At 46.6% G+C, this 17742-nt stretch overlaps 1 protein-coding gene across 1 annotated transcript in view; it reads left to right on the top strand.

The window, feature by feature from the left end:
• TRPA1 (transient receptor potential cation channel subfamily A member 1) overlaps window positions 1–17742 on the top strand; it is a 98608-nt gene that overhangs the window by 50517 nt on the left and 30349 nt on the right. Inside the window, 6 exon segments of the mRNA XM_030553265.1 lie at window positions 2447–2616; window positions 2704–2868; window positions 3571–3685; window positions 5134–5300; window positions 9214–9307; window positions 9689–9748. Of these exon segments, the coding sequence (XP_030409125.1) occupies window positions 2447–2616; window positions 2704–2868; window positions 3571–3685; window positions 5134–5300; window positions 9214–9307; window positions 9689–9748 (771 nt within the window).

Here is a 17742-nt window from a genome sequence, read left to right as displayed (position 1 = left end):
CCATCATAGCTGCAGAGATATATTTCAGATGTGAGCCAAATATAACTGCTGCAGTTATGTCTGCCTGAATGCGCAGACAGCTTGAAACCATGAGTCAGAGGTGTGAACTCCCCATATTAATCTGATTGGAGAATCAACTTTAAAGAACAATGATAACTTTTGCATGTCATGTTGTCAACTTTTAAATGTACTTAATCACTGATCATTTCAGTGGGTGGAATGGGCTAAAGGGCTGGGAGTGAAGTACACTGGACTGGGGACTGGAAGTTGCTGCAGGAAGGGAAATGCAGAGAAAAGAGGAGACACAGGCCACGTCTACACTACAGCATAAAATCGAAATTATTAAAACCGGTTTTATAAAACTAGCTTTATAAAATCGATTTTACGCATCCACACTAGGGCACATTAATTTGGTGGTGTGCGTCCAGGGTCCTAGGCTACCATCGATTTCCGGAGCGGTGCACTCTGGGTAGCTCAGTAAAAGAATGAGACCAATAACTTCGATTTCCGTCCACAATAACCATAAATCGATATAGTAATATTGATTTTAGGGTTACTCCTCTCATTGAGCCCTTAAAATCGATTTAAAGTGCCTTGTAGTGTGGACGGTTACAGGGTTAAATCGATTTAATGCTGTTTAAATCAATTTAATGCTGTAGTGTGGACCAGGCCTCACAAAATTAGAGGAGGGAGAGAGAAAGGTTGGGGAAGGAAGAGAAACACAAAGCAGAAACAGTGATGCCTCAAGGAAAGCATATTCTCTCACTGAGCAGTGAATGTGACAGTGAGGCACTGACTAAATAACTAAAAGTTTCATTACTACCTAAAGGCTCTGTTCTCCTATTGCTCTCTGTGCAAACCTACTGACATCAATGGGCATTCCATTGTATACTGTGGGGAATATATACTCCTAAATTTATACCCGAGCCCATGGAACACAATTAAACAGAATTCATTCTTCTGCTCTGAATGAGTTTGACACTTCTGCTTTAAAGGCCTTCACTTCCGTTTGAACCCCCCAGAGGAGGGTTGGCAAATGCTGTCTCCCGCTCTCTGAGACTGAATCTCTACTGTAGTGCAGCTGCTCCCACTTGCACAAGAGTTCAGTTTCTGCCTCTGTCGTAAACAGATAGTTAAGGGTTAATGTCTCTTTTACCTGTAAAGGGTTAAGAAGCTCAGTAAACCTGGCTGACACCTGACCAGAGGACCAATGAGGGGAAAAGATACTTTCAGATCTTGGTGGGGGGAAGTCTATTATGTGTGCTCTTTGTTTTGGGATTTGTTCGCTCTTGGGACTAAGAGGGACCAGACATCAATCCAGGCTCTCCAAATCTTTCTGAATCAGTCTCTCATGTTTCAGATTTGTAAGTAATAGCTAGGCAAGGCGTGTTAGTCTTATTTTTGTTTTCTCAACTTGTAAATGTTCCTTTTTGCTGAGAGGATTTTACCTCTGTTTGCTGCAACTTTGAACCTAAGGCTAGAGTGGGTTCCTCTGGGCTATATAAATCTGATTACCCTGTAAAGTATTTTTCCATCCTGATTTTACAGAGATGATTTTACCTTTCTTTCTTTAATTAAAAGCTTTCTTTTTAAGAACTTGATTGATTTTTCCTTGTTTTAAGATCCAAGGGGATTGGATCTGGACTCAACAGGAATTGGTGGAGGAAAGGAGGGGGGAAATGATTAAATTCTCCTTGTGTTAAGATCCAAGGGGTTGGATCGGTGTTCACCAGGAACTTGGTGAAAAAGCCTCTCAAGGCTGCCCAGGGAGGGGAGGGTTTTGGGGGGACAGGAAGTGATCCAGACACTGAAATTTCTGGATGGTGGCAGTGTTACCAGATCTAAGTTAGTAATTAAGCTTAGAAGTGTCCATGCAGGTTTCCACATCTGTACCCTAAAGTTCAGAGTGGGGGAGGAACCTTGACAACCTCTTTCTACTACTGTGGGCAAATTTAGCCTCAGGTAATTTGTGACCAAATTTTTTCACCTTCTGATGGCTTTGCAGGTGTCCACACTACAAAATTACTGCCATCCTCACTGGCCATCTTCTGAATAGCCCCACAGAGAGACCAAATATTCAGGAGGCATGTAGGCTGACATGTCTTCATTTTCCTCCCTGATGTGGTTGAGGTGCATGGTGTGGCAGTGTAAGAGAATCTTGTACTTCCTGTATTGCACCTGTTCTGTGGATAAATAGAGAGCTCGAGGACCCAATAGCCAAGTTGCTGAGTTCTTCTTGTGAAGTGTAAATTCACTGAAAACCATCAATCAGCATACATATTTGTAAAAGGCTCTCTTGTTTTTGTTGCCTCTGTTTTTAATTTTACCTGATTTAAAGTTCCATAAAGATTTATTTTTAAATGTAGCTTCAAAAAATTACTGCTAACTAACTAGGACCCACAGTTGCATTGGTAATATGTATACAATCATTTCTTTTTGCCAATAGATGAAACATATTAAAGATCTTGTCGTGGAAGAAGATGACGAGGGGTGCACTCCACTACATTATGCATGCAGACAAGGAGTGCCCTTCTCTGTAAATAGCTTGCTCGACTTGAATGTTTCTGTCTATTCTAAAAGTAGAGACAAGAAGTCTCCCTTGCATTTTGCAGCCAGGTAAGTGGTGCAGTCTATAGAATATATCAATGCCATTTTATACACTCAGATTTTCTCAGTATTATCCTGTACATTAATCTTTTAAAGCTATGGGCGCATCAACACCTGTCAGCGACTTCTCAGAGGCATGAATGACACAAGACTTTTGAATGAAGGCGATAAGAAGGGAATGACTCCCCTTCACTTGGCAGCCCAAAATGGTCATGAAAAGGTTGTGCAATTTCTACTGAAGAAGGGTGCCCTCTTCCTGTGGTAAGTGTATGGGTTTCCTTTCTTTAAAATAATTAGTGTTACTGAGCTACTTTATTACTTACATTTTGTACTCATCTCTAAAGTTGTGCTGGATTGTCCATGCAAGTTTGCATTAAAGCTAAGATATGAATTATCACAGGTACACTAACATTGTATATTACACTTTTGTTTAAGTCATTAAGAATATTCTGCAATGAACTCGATTCAGGGGGCTTTTCATATAATGTGTTATTAGTCTGGGACAATTCACTAACACACAGGATATCACAATATTAACATGAAATACTTTTAATAGAAATAAAATTGTGTGCTTTTAATACTTGTCAGTTGCCTTAAATGTACAATTCAACAGTACTACAGTGTTGTATGCAGCATCAGCTGTTACATGATAATACCAGGGTCTTGTATATTTCTCACTTATTTCAGAGCCGAATCCTGTGAAACAGGTAAGATCCCACAAGATCACATATCTGCCTTTATGAGACCCAATTTCTTCTACACAGTTGAGATTACCCTTACATGGCTGAGTGTAGTACTAGTAAGATTCTATTGTACTTTACTCAGCAAAAAGACATTGACATTGATGGAGAACAACAGTGGGGAAACTATTGTGAAAGAGGGGAGAATCAGGCCCATGAGCTCAAGATTGTAGGTTAAACTTGTAAAAATATGTGAATAACATCATATCTACTGTTTCAAAAGTGATTATAAAGGCTGGACAGCCCTGCACCATGCTGCCTTCGGAGGATACACTCACACAATGCAAATCATTTTGGATACTAATGTGAAATCTACAGACAGAGTGGATGAAGAAGGGGTACGTATATGTAGAATTTTTGTTTGTTTCCACTCTGTTGTCTCATTGCAATCAAACATGTAATCCCTGTTAGCAAACTTGTTTCACTGTTGAAGATTATGAGAAACTGTGTTTATGATAATATATTTATTTTGGCAATTATAAAACCTGTACTATTTTGTTGTTGTTAACATATCTTGTTTAGGTTTATTTATAATTAGTGAAATGCCCATCCAAGTTCTAGGAGCTGTACATAACAGAAAATCAACATTATTAACACAAAATGTAAAGTACAAAGCACTTTAGACTCTACTAACTATACCACATGACCCACATAACAATGTAGCAGAATATAATAACATCATGAACTCACAATATGAAGAGCTCATAACAATGAAAGGAAACCCACCATAAATAATGACTCATCAACAAAGCTCTTCAAACCTCAAAGTCTATTCCCCCTGGCAAACCCTAGTAGCTATGCTTGCAGCTTGTTCTGAAGTTTGTCAAAACCAAGATCTTTTGGCCAGGAGAGGAATCCAGTTCCAGAGCTGAAGACCTCTTGTGGCAAATGATGCATCAACAGTTCCCTCTCAGAAACCAAGGGATGTTCAGCTCAAGTAACTGTTGTTTTACCAAAATGAGAAAGAGACAGACTTTTAGGTAGTCAGGGCTCAAAGCATTTAGGACCTGTTAGATTAAAAACAGCACTTCAGATTCCACTAGAAGCTAATTAGAAGCCATTGTGTAGTCCCTTATTTGGACATTGCTCAGAGAAGACTGGATGGGTTGATATTTGGAGAGATTCACCAAAGTGCCAAAAAGATCTAGAAGCACTTGTCTTCCTGCCCAACTAACTTGCAATTGGACTTGGGCGTCTGAGGCCTTTTAGTGCCTTTGAAAATCACAACCATTTACCTTAGTTTTATGCAAGTCACTGAGGGCAAAATCCTCCTCTCAGAGCTGTTTGCAAATAATTTCCTGCAGACCTATGCATAGTACCACACTGGTGGAAACTAATTTTGGATTCTTCTCTTCCTGACCCTCAAATATAGATTCTGTGGATCTGTTGACACAGGACAGTTTTATTTTTAACATCTTGCTTTCATTAATTGCAAAACTATGAGATGTTAATAATTAGTATCCTTTGTATACGCTTTGCCCTTTCCTACATGCAGTTTGTTTTCTCTGTACTGGTACAGGCATATAAAATTAAGCGCTTGGGACAAAATTCTTTTCTTTTATACCACCACTGAAGTGATTCAGATGGTCTAGATGATACTCAGTCTTGCCATTCGTGCAGGAGACTGGCCTAGATGACCTCTCAAGGTCCCTTACAGTCCTATGTTCTATGAATTGAGAGCAGAATCTTGCCCTTGAGGAGTGGGAGGGGAGGGGGAAAGGGCTGTACATTTCTTTTAAGCATAGTGATTCCTAATAATGTTTTGGTATGTTGTCTTTCTGAAAAGAACACAGCTCTTCATCTTGCTGCAAAAGAAGGACATGCGAAAGCGGTGAGACTGCTTCTTGACAGTGGTGCCAAAATAATCTTGAATAAAGCATCAGCCTCTTTTTTCCATGAAGCAATACACAAGAGGCGTAAAGATGTAGTGTCTGCTGTCATTCTGAATAAAAGGTGAGATGCCTATACAACATTTTTTAATAGTTTCAGATGTTTAGTGACCATTGTCTTCTCTTTGTTCGCTGGCAATTAATGTACTGAGCATGCAATATGGTTGATCAGATACGTATTTTCCATATTCAAAAGATTAATACTGATATAATACGTATAATGAGACTTGGGAGGAAATGGTATAATAATCAGCTATAGGAAGGAAATCCTCTCCATGTCAGGGAAATTGTTAAAGAACTGCAAGAAACATGACAAGAAGCCAAGAGAATGAGTAGTTCTTACTCTAGAATACGGTACTGTAATGGTACAAAGATACAGAATTTTTATCAAAGCCTGAGCACAAGTCACATAATTCCAGGGATTTAATTTAAAATTGCTGGGTAAAACTGTTGCAAATGTTTAAGTACATGAGAAAGACTCAAGGAAGAAAAGGCTGTTGCAGAGAAGCTAAATGAATTCTTTGCGTTGATCTTCACTGCAGAGGATGTGAGGGAGAATCTCACACCTGAGCCATTCTTTTTTGGTGACAAATCCGAGGAACTATCCCAGTCTGTGGTGTCATTAGAGAAAGATTTGGAACAAATTGATAAATTAAATAGTGACAAGTCACCAGGACCAGATGGTATTCACCCAAGAGTTCTGAAGGAACTCAGATATGAACTTGCAGAATTACTAATTGTGGTATGTAATTTATCACTCAAATCAACATCTGTACCAGATGACTGGTGGATAGCTAATTAGCACTGATTTTTAAGAAAAATGCTCCAGAGGCAAGCCTGGCAATTACAGGCCAATAAACCTAATCTCAGTACCAAGCAAATTGGTTGAAATTATAGTAAAGAACAGAATTATCAGGCACATAGATGAATAAGGTTTGTTGGGAACGAGTCAGCATGGCTTTTCTAAAGGGAAATCATCTCTAACCAATCTATAAGAATTTTTTGAGGGAGTCAACAAATGTGGACAAGGGTGATTCAGTGAAGCTAAGGCTAGACAACAGTAGATGGATTAATAGATAATTTCCTTGTTCTTTTCATTCTGTCTGGTTTATTTGGCACTGGCCACTTTCAGACAACAGGATACAGGGCTAGAGGGGCTATTGGTCTGACCCAGTATGCCATTCAAGAATTGTCTCATGTGGGTTCCAGGACTACCTGCTCCAAGAAACAGCCATTTAAGCTGTCAAGAAACTTTATTTCTGCGTCCTGTCCTCAGGTGACATGTACCCAGTCATTACGGGGGTAGTTGAAATCCCCCATTATTACTGAGGTTTTTTTTAATTTGTATAGCCTCTCTAATCTCCCTGAGCATTTCACAGTCACTATCACCATCCTAGTTAGGTGGTCTGTAATATATCCCTACTGCTATATTCTTATTATTAGAGCATGGAATTACTATCTATAGAGATTCTATGGTACAGTTTGGTTCATTTAAGATTTTGACTTCATTTGATTCTACGCTTTTTTTCACATATAGTCCAACTCCTCCACCAGCATGAGCTATTCTGTCCTTCTGATATATTTTGTATCCTGGTATTACCAATTGCCATTGATTATCCTCATTCCACCAAGTTTCTATGATGCCTGTTATATCAATATCTTCATTTAATATGAGGCATCTAGTTCACCCATCTTATTATTTAGACTTCTAGCATTTGTATATAAGCACTTAAAAATTTTTCACTTTTTAGCTGTCTGACATTACATGATACAGTTGAATGGTACTCTTTTTCATTTGACTGTTTCTCATTAGATCCTACCTTTATTTTATCATCTTTCATCCTCTCCTCCTTACTAGGATATAGAGAATCTCCATTAATAGATTGCACCAGGCAAGCAAATCACCATGCGGTTCTCCCGGTCATTGCAAACCCAGCTACTTACTTTTCTAATGATCAAATTCCCCATAGCTATTACCTGTGTCTTCCTAATAACTAGAGCTCCCACCACTGGAGAGGTATCCTCAGTATGAGAGGATACCATGGCATCATCTGGAAGGAGGGTCCCAAGTATGGGATCATTTCCCTCTGCTCCAGTTGGATGTTCTCCTTCCCTGAGGCTTCCATTCTCCTCAACAGCACAGAGGCTGTCAGACAGGGGTGGGACTGTTCTACTGTGTCCTGAAAAGTCTCATCTATATACCTCTTTGTCTCCCTTAGCCCCTCCAGTTCAGCCACTCTGGTCTACATGGTCTCTGAGGGCCAGGAGCTCCTTGCACTGAATGCACACATATGCCACCTGCCCACAGGGCAGGTAATCATACATGCTGCACTGGATACAATAGACTGCATAGCCACCACTCTGTTGCTGGACTTGTGCCTGCATTCTCTTTTTACTCCTGCAGCTCATTCCTTTGTTGATGTTTTGTTTTTATCAGGGGGTGTTTTTGGCTTTAAGTTTAAAGACTGTTAAGTTTATCTAGTCCCCACTTCCTCTCTAAACTCCCTTGCAAAACTCCCGTTAGCCACTTCTGTTCACTAGCTCCTCTGGTTGCTTAGGGGCTGGCTTTTTAAAGCGCTGATCTTCCTGAGTAGCTCAACCCTTTGGTTAAGGGTTGATGGGCTAGGCTAGGAAAACGGTCTCCCAAATAAACAGACCACACGGAATATTTCAGTAAAGCAGCAAGCACACCACAAACACAAACACACACACTACAGACAACAGTCTTATCCCAAGGGTCATGTAAATGCTCCTCCTTCATCCAGAGAACTCCCTCACAAAGTCCACTGTTAACTATCATACAGATGTGGTTGCCCCATCTCAAAAAAGATATATTGGAATTAGAAAAGGTTCAGAAAAGGGCAGCAAAAATGATTAGGGGTATGGAATGGCTTCCATATGAGGAGAGATTAGTAAGTCTGGGACTTTTCAACTTGGAAAAAAGACAACTAAGGGGGGATATGATTGAGGTCTATAAAATTATGACTGTTGTGGGGAAAGTAAATAAGGACATGTTATTTACTCCTCATAACACAAGAACTAGAGGGCACCAAATAAACTTAATAGGCGACAGGTTTAAAACAAACAAAAGGAAGTATTTTTGAGACAAAGCACAGTCAACCTGTGGAACTTCTTGGCAGAGAATATTGTGAAGGCCAAGATTATGACAGGGTTCGAAAAAGAACTAGATAAGTTCATGGAGGATAGGTACATCAATAGCTATTAGCCAGGATGGGCAGGGATGGTGTCCCTAGCATATTTGCCCGAAGCTGGGAATGGGCGACAGGAGATGGATCTCTTGATTACCTGTTCCATTCATTCCCTCTGTAGCACCTGGCACTGGCCACTGTCAGAAGACAGGATACTGGGCTAGATGGATCTTTGGTCTGACCCAGTATGACTGTTCTTATGTTCATTCTTATGTTCTTATGAGAGTTGTTGACGTTTAGATGGGACATGTTGTATACACTATCGATTTGCTAAACCTGTTGGGTCCATTTTAGGAGTGACGGAATTGTACCGTGAGTGATCACCACTCATGCTAAGAGTGGCAGGACGATACCCAGTATTTTTTTATTACCTTCAGAATGTTGTGAGCCCAAGATACAGACTTCTAGTATCAGTGTAGGGTTCATAATGAGTCCAAGGTTTTAAGAGCTTAGTATATCCTGTGATTTGCAAAACATCACTGCTTATCAGAAAACAGGATTAAATATGACTCATTCTTAGGGAAACATTCAGGAATATTATTCAATTATGACCTCAACAGCTGATTTTCACTTCATGGCATATACATTCGTTACAGATTGTAATTTGCAGAATAATTTCTGAAATAACAGCTCATCCGGTCTAAAAATAATTAGATTTCAAAATAACATAATCCATTTTTTCTTTCATTATAAAGTTGATGTTTAGCTCCTTATCCTTTGCCGAGAGGCATAGAATTAATTCTGCACTATTTCAACTTATTCTTGCAGATGGGAAGAAGCTGTAACAACATTTTCTCACTCTTCTACTGCCAATAAATGTCCTTTGTTGGAAATGGTTGAATATGTTCCTGAATCTTTAAAAGTAAGATTGTTTAGTCTACACATTAAGAATTTACCTCATTCTAAAAATTCTGTGAAATTTTCAAGTAAATCTGCAAGTATGAGTATTTCTAAAGACTTGACATATGCAAGTGCAAATTGTCATATACCCATGTAAACAAGGTAAAATTTCTCATTTGTTAACATATATGCACAAATATAGGTTGTGCACATCACTAAGCATGCTGTAAATGTGTATTGAATAATTATTTTTGTTAGAAGGGCTGCTGTATTGTTGAAGACCGTGGACACTTTTTTTCCCCTAAAGTATGGAAATCTTCCTTTTTTTCTGAACAGTCCTAATTTTCAGCGATCATGATAATTAATTTATGCAAATTTATTGTTTTTCTTTCGACGCTGAAAGTTGGTTTTGGACAACTGTATGATTGATTCTTCAGAGGAAAAGACAAGTCGAGACTTCTATGTAAGTGGAAGAAAAAAAGTAATTAAAACTAGTACATTTTAATTATTAAAACTCTTCTTACAATAAGATATGTCATAATGTCCCTGCAATATATTATTAGTGATAAATCATTATTTAAAAATTTGGATTGTAGTAAATTGAGTGAACTCGGCACTTTTTGAACCTTGCCAAATCATCTGTGTAGTTTATATCTGCTTAAACTTGCTTACTCTGTAAAGTTTAATCCCTTTTTAACATGTTTTAGATAGTTTATATCTGGATCATTGTGCAACTGAAATTCACCAAAGGTAAGCTGAGTAAACTCATGGGTCTGTGCTCCTGGTGTGTGATTGGCAAAAATCCCATTAGTTTAGAATAAATAATTTAAATCACCTCATCAGTTGGTAGCATGAATTTACCTAGTACTGAGGTTCAGTGGTACCAACTGCCTCTAACTGTTTGGCTATACCATATGGTTTAATTAGACTGCAACTATCTGGGAGTACCTGGCAGATAAAAGTGTACAATGCAGATAAATCCATGATCATTTCAATATCTACCCAGGGAGCTTCCATTAGCCCTATCCCTTTTCCATGCTGGTTCCCAGCCAATCCACTGCTGGATCCTTGCCATCCCCCACCCTCGAATTAGGGTTAAGGTGGTATCTAAGGGAGTGGGGGTGGCTCCCTGCTGTTCTAGTCATGGCAGCCCCGAACCCCCCTATTTCCATTCGTTTAACAAACACCTCCATTAAATCCTTTACCAATCCATTTATCTGATCACTCTATCCCTTTCCTATGGAGTACTTGCACAGGACATCTGCTCCATGCTTACATAATGAGTTGTGACATCATAGCCTAATTCCTGTTCCTGCTTGCCCTACCTATGCCCTACCCTACCTACCTGCTACGAGGAAGACAAAAAATCCCCCATCTTGCCAGATGAGAGAGGGTTTTTCCCAACTGGCTTACTCTATATACTTTCCCCTCCCTTCTGGACTAGTCACCTGGAGGGATGATTCAGCATCCCCACATTGAGCTGCCCTTCGGCTGCACCAACATTAGTGCTTCTCTGCCTCTTAAAGAGGTACACTCCTTCCAGGGGCGGCGCTAGACATTTCGCCACCCCAAGCACGGCGGCATGCCGCAGGGGGTGCTCTGCTGGTCGCCGGTCGCTCCGGTCGACCTCCCACAGGTGTGTCTGCAGAGGGTCTGCTGGTCCCGCAGCTTCGGTGGAGCCGCAGGACCAGCGGACCCTCCACAGGCACACCTGCGGGAGGTCGACCGGAGCTGCAGGACCAGCGGACCCTCTGCAGGCATGCCTCTGAAGGCACCCTGCCTGCTGCCCTCCCGGTGACCGGCAGAGCGCCCCCCACAGCATGCCGCCCCAAGCATGCGCTTGGAGTACTGGGGCCTGGAGCCGCCCCTGACTCCTTCCCCCAGCAAGCCAGACAACAATCTCTCATCTTAGGATGCAGTGCGGTCATTATCAATCCCTTTTTCATTGCAGCCTGTAATGGTGTTCCTTTTACTCCCTGCTTTTGCATAGGTCTTCTGAAACAGACTTTACAGAAACACTACCATGCTATAAATTTTTCCTTGATCTATTGTAAATACAAGATGGGAGGACCCACTTTGGCTTCAAAGTAGTAGGTGTTGAAAAATCCTTTTCCAGGAGAACTCAGCTGAAAATGAGTGTTCTACAAAGCTCAGGTTAAGGCTACACTGTGATGATCTTTTGCTACCACAGACACCTTGGCTGCTTTTGATGTCTGTTTCAAACTCCGTGAGAACTTCTGATCATCACTCACTGTATTTCTTAGTATTCTAGTATCTAAGCCACAGTCAGACATGTTGAATAGCCTGGTGAATACTTGTTGTCACTTGACTTCACCTCTGTCAATCTGTGTCTGTGTATCAACGGGTTTAAGCAGTTTCCCAGTGCTTCCCCCTACCAAACTGATTCAATGTCCTCCAATTAAACTTAATGGCAACTTTCATTGACTTCAAGAATTACATGGTTAGACCTTAGATGGTTTTGGTGGTAAAATCATGATGTGTATATTTAACATCGCTGTTTGTTCTCTCACCTTTGAAGCTGTCATCACACAATTTCATAATATGCTTCAGTATAGTCAGCATCCTTGGCTCCAGCAACTTCAGCACACATTGTGCTGATGTCATGCCTAAAGTGTTGATGCATGTTCCTCCCGCGATGGTTCAGTAACATGAGCCAAACTAGGTTAAGAAGGAAAAGAAAGAGGATTCATGAACTCAGAATTGCAATTTAAAGGCAATAGAAGAATCTCCTTAAAATCTACACATCTATCTGGAGACAAGGGGAAGAGGTAGCTCCACACTTCGCTTTTTGGAGGAGAGCACTGCTAAAGCCATTCTATTTAAACAGGAACCCACAAAAGGCTACAGACTTCATATAATGTAGTTCTTCTTCGAGTGATTGCTCATATCCATTCCAGGTAGGTGTACGCGCCGCGCGTGCACGTCTGCCGGAAACTTTTTTACCCTAGCAACTCCAGTGGGCCGGCAGGTCGCCCCCTAGAGTGGCGCCACCATGGCACTAGATATATACCCCTGCCGGCCCACCCGCTCCCCAGTTCCTTCTTACCGCCGTGTCGGTTGCTGGAACTGTGGAGTGCGGCTTGCTGACTTCCACGTCCCTAGCTCTCCTGTATTTGTTCATCATCTTTCGTTGTAAATAGTTCATAGTTAGTTAGTAGATACTGTTCGTTAGTAGTTAGTTGAAATCTTGTAATATAGTGGTCTAACATCGCTTGCGGGTGGGCCGTTGCCCTCCCCGGCACCCGGCACCGGGCCCATGCCTGGCTTGCCGGGCTTCAAGCAGTGCTCGGCGTGCAAGAAGCCGATGCCTATGAGCGATCCCCACGACGCGTGCCTTAAGTGCCTGGGGGAATCGCATATCAGCGAAAAGTGCCGCATTTGCAAGGCTTTTAAGCCTTGCACGAAGAAGGAGAGAGACCAAAGACTCCGCGCTCTCCTTATGGAAGCGGCTCTGTCTCCGGCACCGTCGGCGCAGTCAGCCAGTTCTACTCCGGCACCGGACCGTGCCAGCACCAGCAAGACTCCCCAGCACCGACCATCTCCGGCACCGGGAGCAGACTCTCGTCCCTCGACGTCTGCAACACCATCCAGGCAGGCCCGAGTGGACCACCCGGCACCTACCCTAGCCGCGGCACCACCTACAGGACTGCTGTCGACTCCGGGCCCGGAAGGTCCGTCGAGTCCAGCCCCTCCTAGCTCCCCCTTAAGATCAGGGGTCGAGCTCCGGGTACCGTCTACGCCAGAGACCTTTGCCTCGGCTCGGGACCTGATCGCGATGACAGAGCCATCCCAGCCTCAGCCGGCACTCCCGGGATGGGTAACTTCCAGGGGTAAACCGGTGCTTCGAGCGCTGTCTCCTGAACCCCGGCACCGATCACCCCGGAGGCGTGAACGCTCGCGCTCGGGGCACCGCTCTGATCCCGGCACCGCTCTCCCAGGCGGTACCGGTCGTACTCGCGGCACCGATCGCCATCTGCACGGTCCCGGTCGGGCTCGTCTCACCGCCGGCACCGAGACTCCAGGAGCCGTTCACCTCGGCGTTCGGTGCCTCGGTCGACCTCCCGGCACCAAACCGGTGGTAGGTCCCGATCCCGGTCGAACTCCTGGCACCGCGCCAGTGGCAGGTCCCGGTCTCCGCTGCCGTCCCGGTACCGCGCTCATCGAAGGTCGCGGTCCCGCTCCCGGCACCGACATCGCTCCCAATCCCGATCCAGATCCCGGCACTGGTCATCACGCCGTTCCCGATCCCGATCCCGGCACCGATGTGCGTCGCGGCACCGAGGGGAGCGTCAGTCTCGGCGCACAGAGTCATATACCAATCAGGCTCAGCGCCTCCGTGGCCGTCTCGGGAGCTGTCGGTCTCTTCCCAGACTGACAGCGCCTATGCCATGGGCCAGGGCATGCACTCGGCCCTGTTCCAGGACCCTCCCCCACAAGAGTGAGGGCCTCAGCAGTGGGGGTTTTGGACCCCTTGGAATATTCCCAGGCCCATGGCCCGCAACACATTACCCCCCGACCTACGGGGGAACGCAGACCTCCAGAGGCGATGATATCAAGACCCCCTCACTCTCCGGAAGCGGATGGCAGGTCCAGTCACCTAGACTCAGAGCTCCCTCCAGGGACGGAGGTGCAGCCCCACACGGACCCCCCCGTGGACACTTTGTTGCCGGGGGTTTCCTCGTCCTCGTCTCCGGATGAGGCAGTGGCGGGTACCTCGTCCTCCAGTCCTCCCCCGCTGGATCTTAGGGCGCACCAAGACCACCTCCGCCGGGTGGCACAGAACCTGGACTTGCAAGCGGAGGAGGTGTCTGAAATTGAGGACCCGGTGGTGAGCATCCTTTCCGCCGATGCGCCCACCAGAGTGGCCCTGCCCTTTATAAAGACAATCCAGGCCAATGCCAATAACATCTGGCAGTCACCGGCCTCCATCCCTCCGACCGCTCGAGGGGTGGAACAAAAGTACATGGCCCCCTCGAAGGGCTATGAATACTTATATGTTCACCCAACACCCTGCTCGTTAGTGGTCCAGTCGGTGAACGACAGGGAGCGCCACGGGCAAGAGGCCCCAGCGCCCAAGTCAAAGGAGGCGAGAAGGATGGACCTCCTGGGCCGCAAGGTCTATTCGGCGGGGGCGCTACAGCTCCAGGTCTCAAACCAGCAGGCCCTCCTCAGCCGCTACTCCTTCAACTCGTGGGTAGCGGCGGGGAAGTTCGCGGAGCTCTTGCCTCAGGACGCCCACCAGGAATTTTCCACCATCCTGGACGAGGGCAAGAAAGTAGCAAGAACATCGCTACAGGCCTCCCTTGATGCTGCCGACTCGGCCGCTCAGACTCTGGCCTCGGGGCTCATGATGCCCCGAATTTCCTGGCTGCAGGTCTCTGGCCTTCCGCCGGAGCTCCAACATACAATCCAGGACCTCCCCTTTGAAGGCCAGGGCCTGTTTTCTGATAAAACAGACCCGAGACTAAAAGACCTCAAAGACAACAGGGTCATAATACGGTCGCTCGGCATGCACACGCCTGCGACGCAGCGCAGGCCATTCCGGCAGCAAAACCAGCAGCAGCAGCGGCGGCCGTACCCCCAGTTCCGCCCAAGGCAGGACCTCTCTAGGCGCCGCGGCAGGAACAACCGCCGCTGGCAGTCCGGTGGCCAAGCGGGGCAGAACCAAGGCTCCGCCAAGGCCCCTCCAGGGCCTAAGCCTTCCTTTTGAAGGTGCGCCCGAGGGCGCAGTACCAGTTTCCCCTCCGGATCCCTCCCCGCAGTTTTCCAACCGCCTTTCTTTTTTCCTCCTGGCGTGGACCCGAATAACGTCGGACCGTTGGGTCTTGCGTACGGTGCAGGCCGGTTATCGCCTGCAGTTTTCTTCGCCCCCCCCCCCTTCCCCGTCCCTCTTCAGGGACCCCTCTCACGAGCAATTCCTCCGTCAGGAGGTACACGCGCTCCTTGTCAAGGGAGCCGTAGAGGTGGTTCCGGACAACGAGAAGGGCAAGGGGTTTTATTCCCGCTACTTTCTAATCCCCAAATCCAAGGGCGGCCTCAGGCCCATCCTCGACCTGCGGGAACTCAACAAGTATATCGTGAAGTTGAAGTTCCGCATGGTATCCCTTGGAACCATCATCCCATCCCTGGATCCCGGAGACTGGTACGCCGCCCTCGATATGCAGGATGCTTACTTTCACATCTCCATTGCCCCCCAACACAGACGTTTTCTCCGCTTTGTGGTTGGCCGCCAACATTATCAGTTTGCGGTCCTTCCGTTTGGCTTCTCTACGGCCCCAAGGGTGTTTACGAAATGCATGGCAGTCGTCATCACACACCTTCGACGTTGCCGCATTCACGTCTTCCCCTACCTGGACGACTGGCTGATCCGAGGCACATCGGAGCTGCAGGTCGGCGCCCATGTCGACAGGATCAGCACCCTCTTTGCTGCCTTGGGCCTCGTCATCAATGAGGACAAGTCTACTCTGCTCCCCACGCAGCGGATAGAGTTCATCGGGGCCATTCTGGACTCTACCCTGGCCAGGGCCTTGCTACCCTTCCCCAGGTTCCAGTCGCTGTCGGCCATCATTCTACGTTTGCAGGCGGCCCCGCTGACCTCTCTGCGAACTTGTCTGGCCCTTCTAGGCCACATGGCGGCCTGTACGTTCGTAACGGCATATGCCCGTCTCCGCATGAGGCCTCTTCAATCATGGCTCATTGCGCAGTATCGTCCGGCCAGACATTCATTGGACACAGTCGTCACCGTTCCTCAGAGGGTACTGGACTCTCTTCGCTGGTGGCTGGACCAGTCCATGGTCTGTGCGGGCTCCTGTTCCATCCGCCCCAACCCTCGGCATCCCTGACCACGGACGCCTCAGATCTGGGCTGGGGAGCGCACTGTGGCACCCAGAGAACTCAGGGCTTGTGGACACCTCAAGAGATCAACCTCCATATCAACATACGAGAGTTGAGAGCGGTCTGCCTTGCTTGTCAAGCGTTTGTCCATCTCCTTCAAGGTCGTTGTGTCGCGGTGTTCACCGACAACATGACGACCATGTTTTACATCAACAAGCAGGGCGGCACCAGATCCTCTCCCCTGTGTCTCGAGGCAATGCTCCTCTGGGAGTTTTGCATAGCCCATTCGGTTCACCTTTCCGCCTCCTATCTCCCGGGAGTGCGGAACACTCTGGCGGATCGGCTGAGCAGATCCTTCCGTTCGCACGAGTGGTCCCTCCGTCCGGACGTTGCCCTCTCACTCTTCCAGAGGTGAGGTCGTCCCCGGATGGACCTCTTCGCGTCCAGGCAGAACAGGAAGTGTCAAGCATTCTGCTCCTTCCAGGGTCGGGAACCAGGGTCTCTAGCAGATGCATTCCTGATCCCATGGACAGCCCACCTGTGTTACGCATTCCCTCCCGTTCTGCTGATACACAGGGTTCTCCTCAAGGTGCGCAAAGACAGAGCCCGGGTGATTCTCATAGCTCCAGCATGGGCCAGACAGCATTGGTACCCCATGTTGCTGGACCTCTCAGTAGCCAACCCAGTTACCCTGCCCCTACATCGGGACCTGATCACCCAGGACCACGGCAGGCTATGTCACCCGGACCTTCCGTCTCTGCGCCTTATGGCGTGGCTCCTGCGTGGTTGACAGGCTTCAAGCTGCGCTGTTCTACCCCATTTCAGGAGGTTCTCATGGGCAGTAGAAAGCCTTCCACCAGGGCGACTTACTCAGCTAAGTGGAAGCGTTTCTCCTGCTGGTGTTCAGAGAAAGCTCTTCGCCCTATGGAGACTCCCGTCACCACTATTTTAGACTACATCTGGTCCCTCAAGACCCAGGGTCTAGCGTTGTCGTCCCTCCGGGTACGGGTCCGCCTAGCGGCCATCTCCGCGTTTCACCCGGGAATGGACGGTTGTTCTGTCTTCTCCCACCCTATGGTGGCGAGATTCCTGAAGGGACTGGAGCGGCTCTATTCACAAATCCGCCCTCCAGCCCCTTCATGGGACCTCAACCTGGTCCTAACTGGGCTCATGGGCCCTCCATTCGAGCCATTAGCTACTTGCTCCCTGCTCTACCTCTCGTGGAAGACCGCCTTCCTAGTGGCCATTACCTCAGCTAGACGAGTGTCCGAACTGAGGGCCCTCACAGTGGACCCGCCGTATACCATCTTCCATAAAGACAAGGTACAGCTGAGGCCTCACCCTGCCTTTCTTCGCAAGGTAGTCTCAGCTTTCCATGTTAATCAGGAGCTTTTCCTCCAAGTCTTTTTCCCAAAGCCCCATTCGTCCCGCACAGAGCAACAGCTCCACTCGCTAGATGTACGTCGGCCGCTAGCATTTTATGTGGACAGGACCAAACCCTTCCGCAAGTCCCCCCAGTTATTTGTGGCGGTAGCGGACCGGGTTAAGGGGCTGCCGATTTCCTCCCAGAGGCTATCTTCCTGGGTTACCTCCTGCATCAGG

The sequence above is a fragment of the Gopherus evgoodei genome, chromosome 2 (assembly GCF_007399415.2).
Source record: "Gopherus evgoodei ecotype Sinaloan lineage chromosome 2, rGopEvg1_v1.p, whole genome shotgun sequence".
NCBI classification, from domain to species: Eukaryota; Metazoa; Chordata; order Testudines; family Testudinidae; genus Gopherus; species Gopherus evgoodei.
The sequence above is the reverse complement of the archived record's forward strand: the minus strand, read 5'-3'. Positions and strand labels throughout refer to the sequence as shown.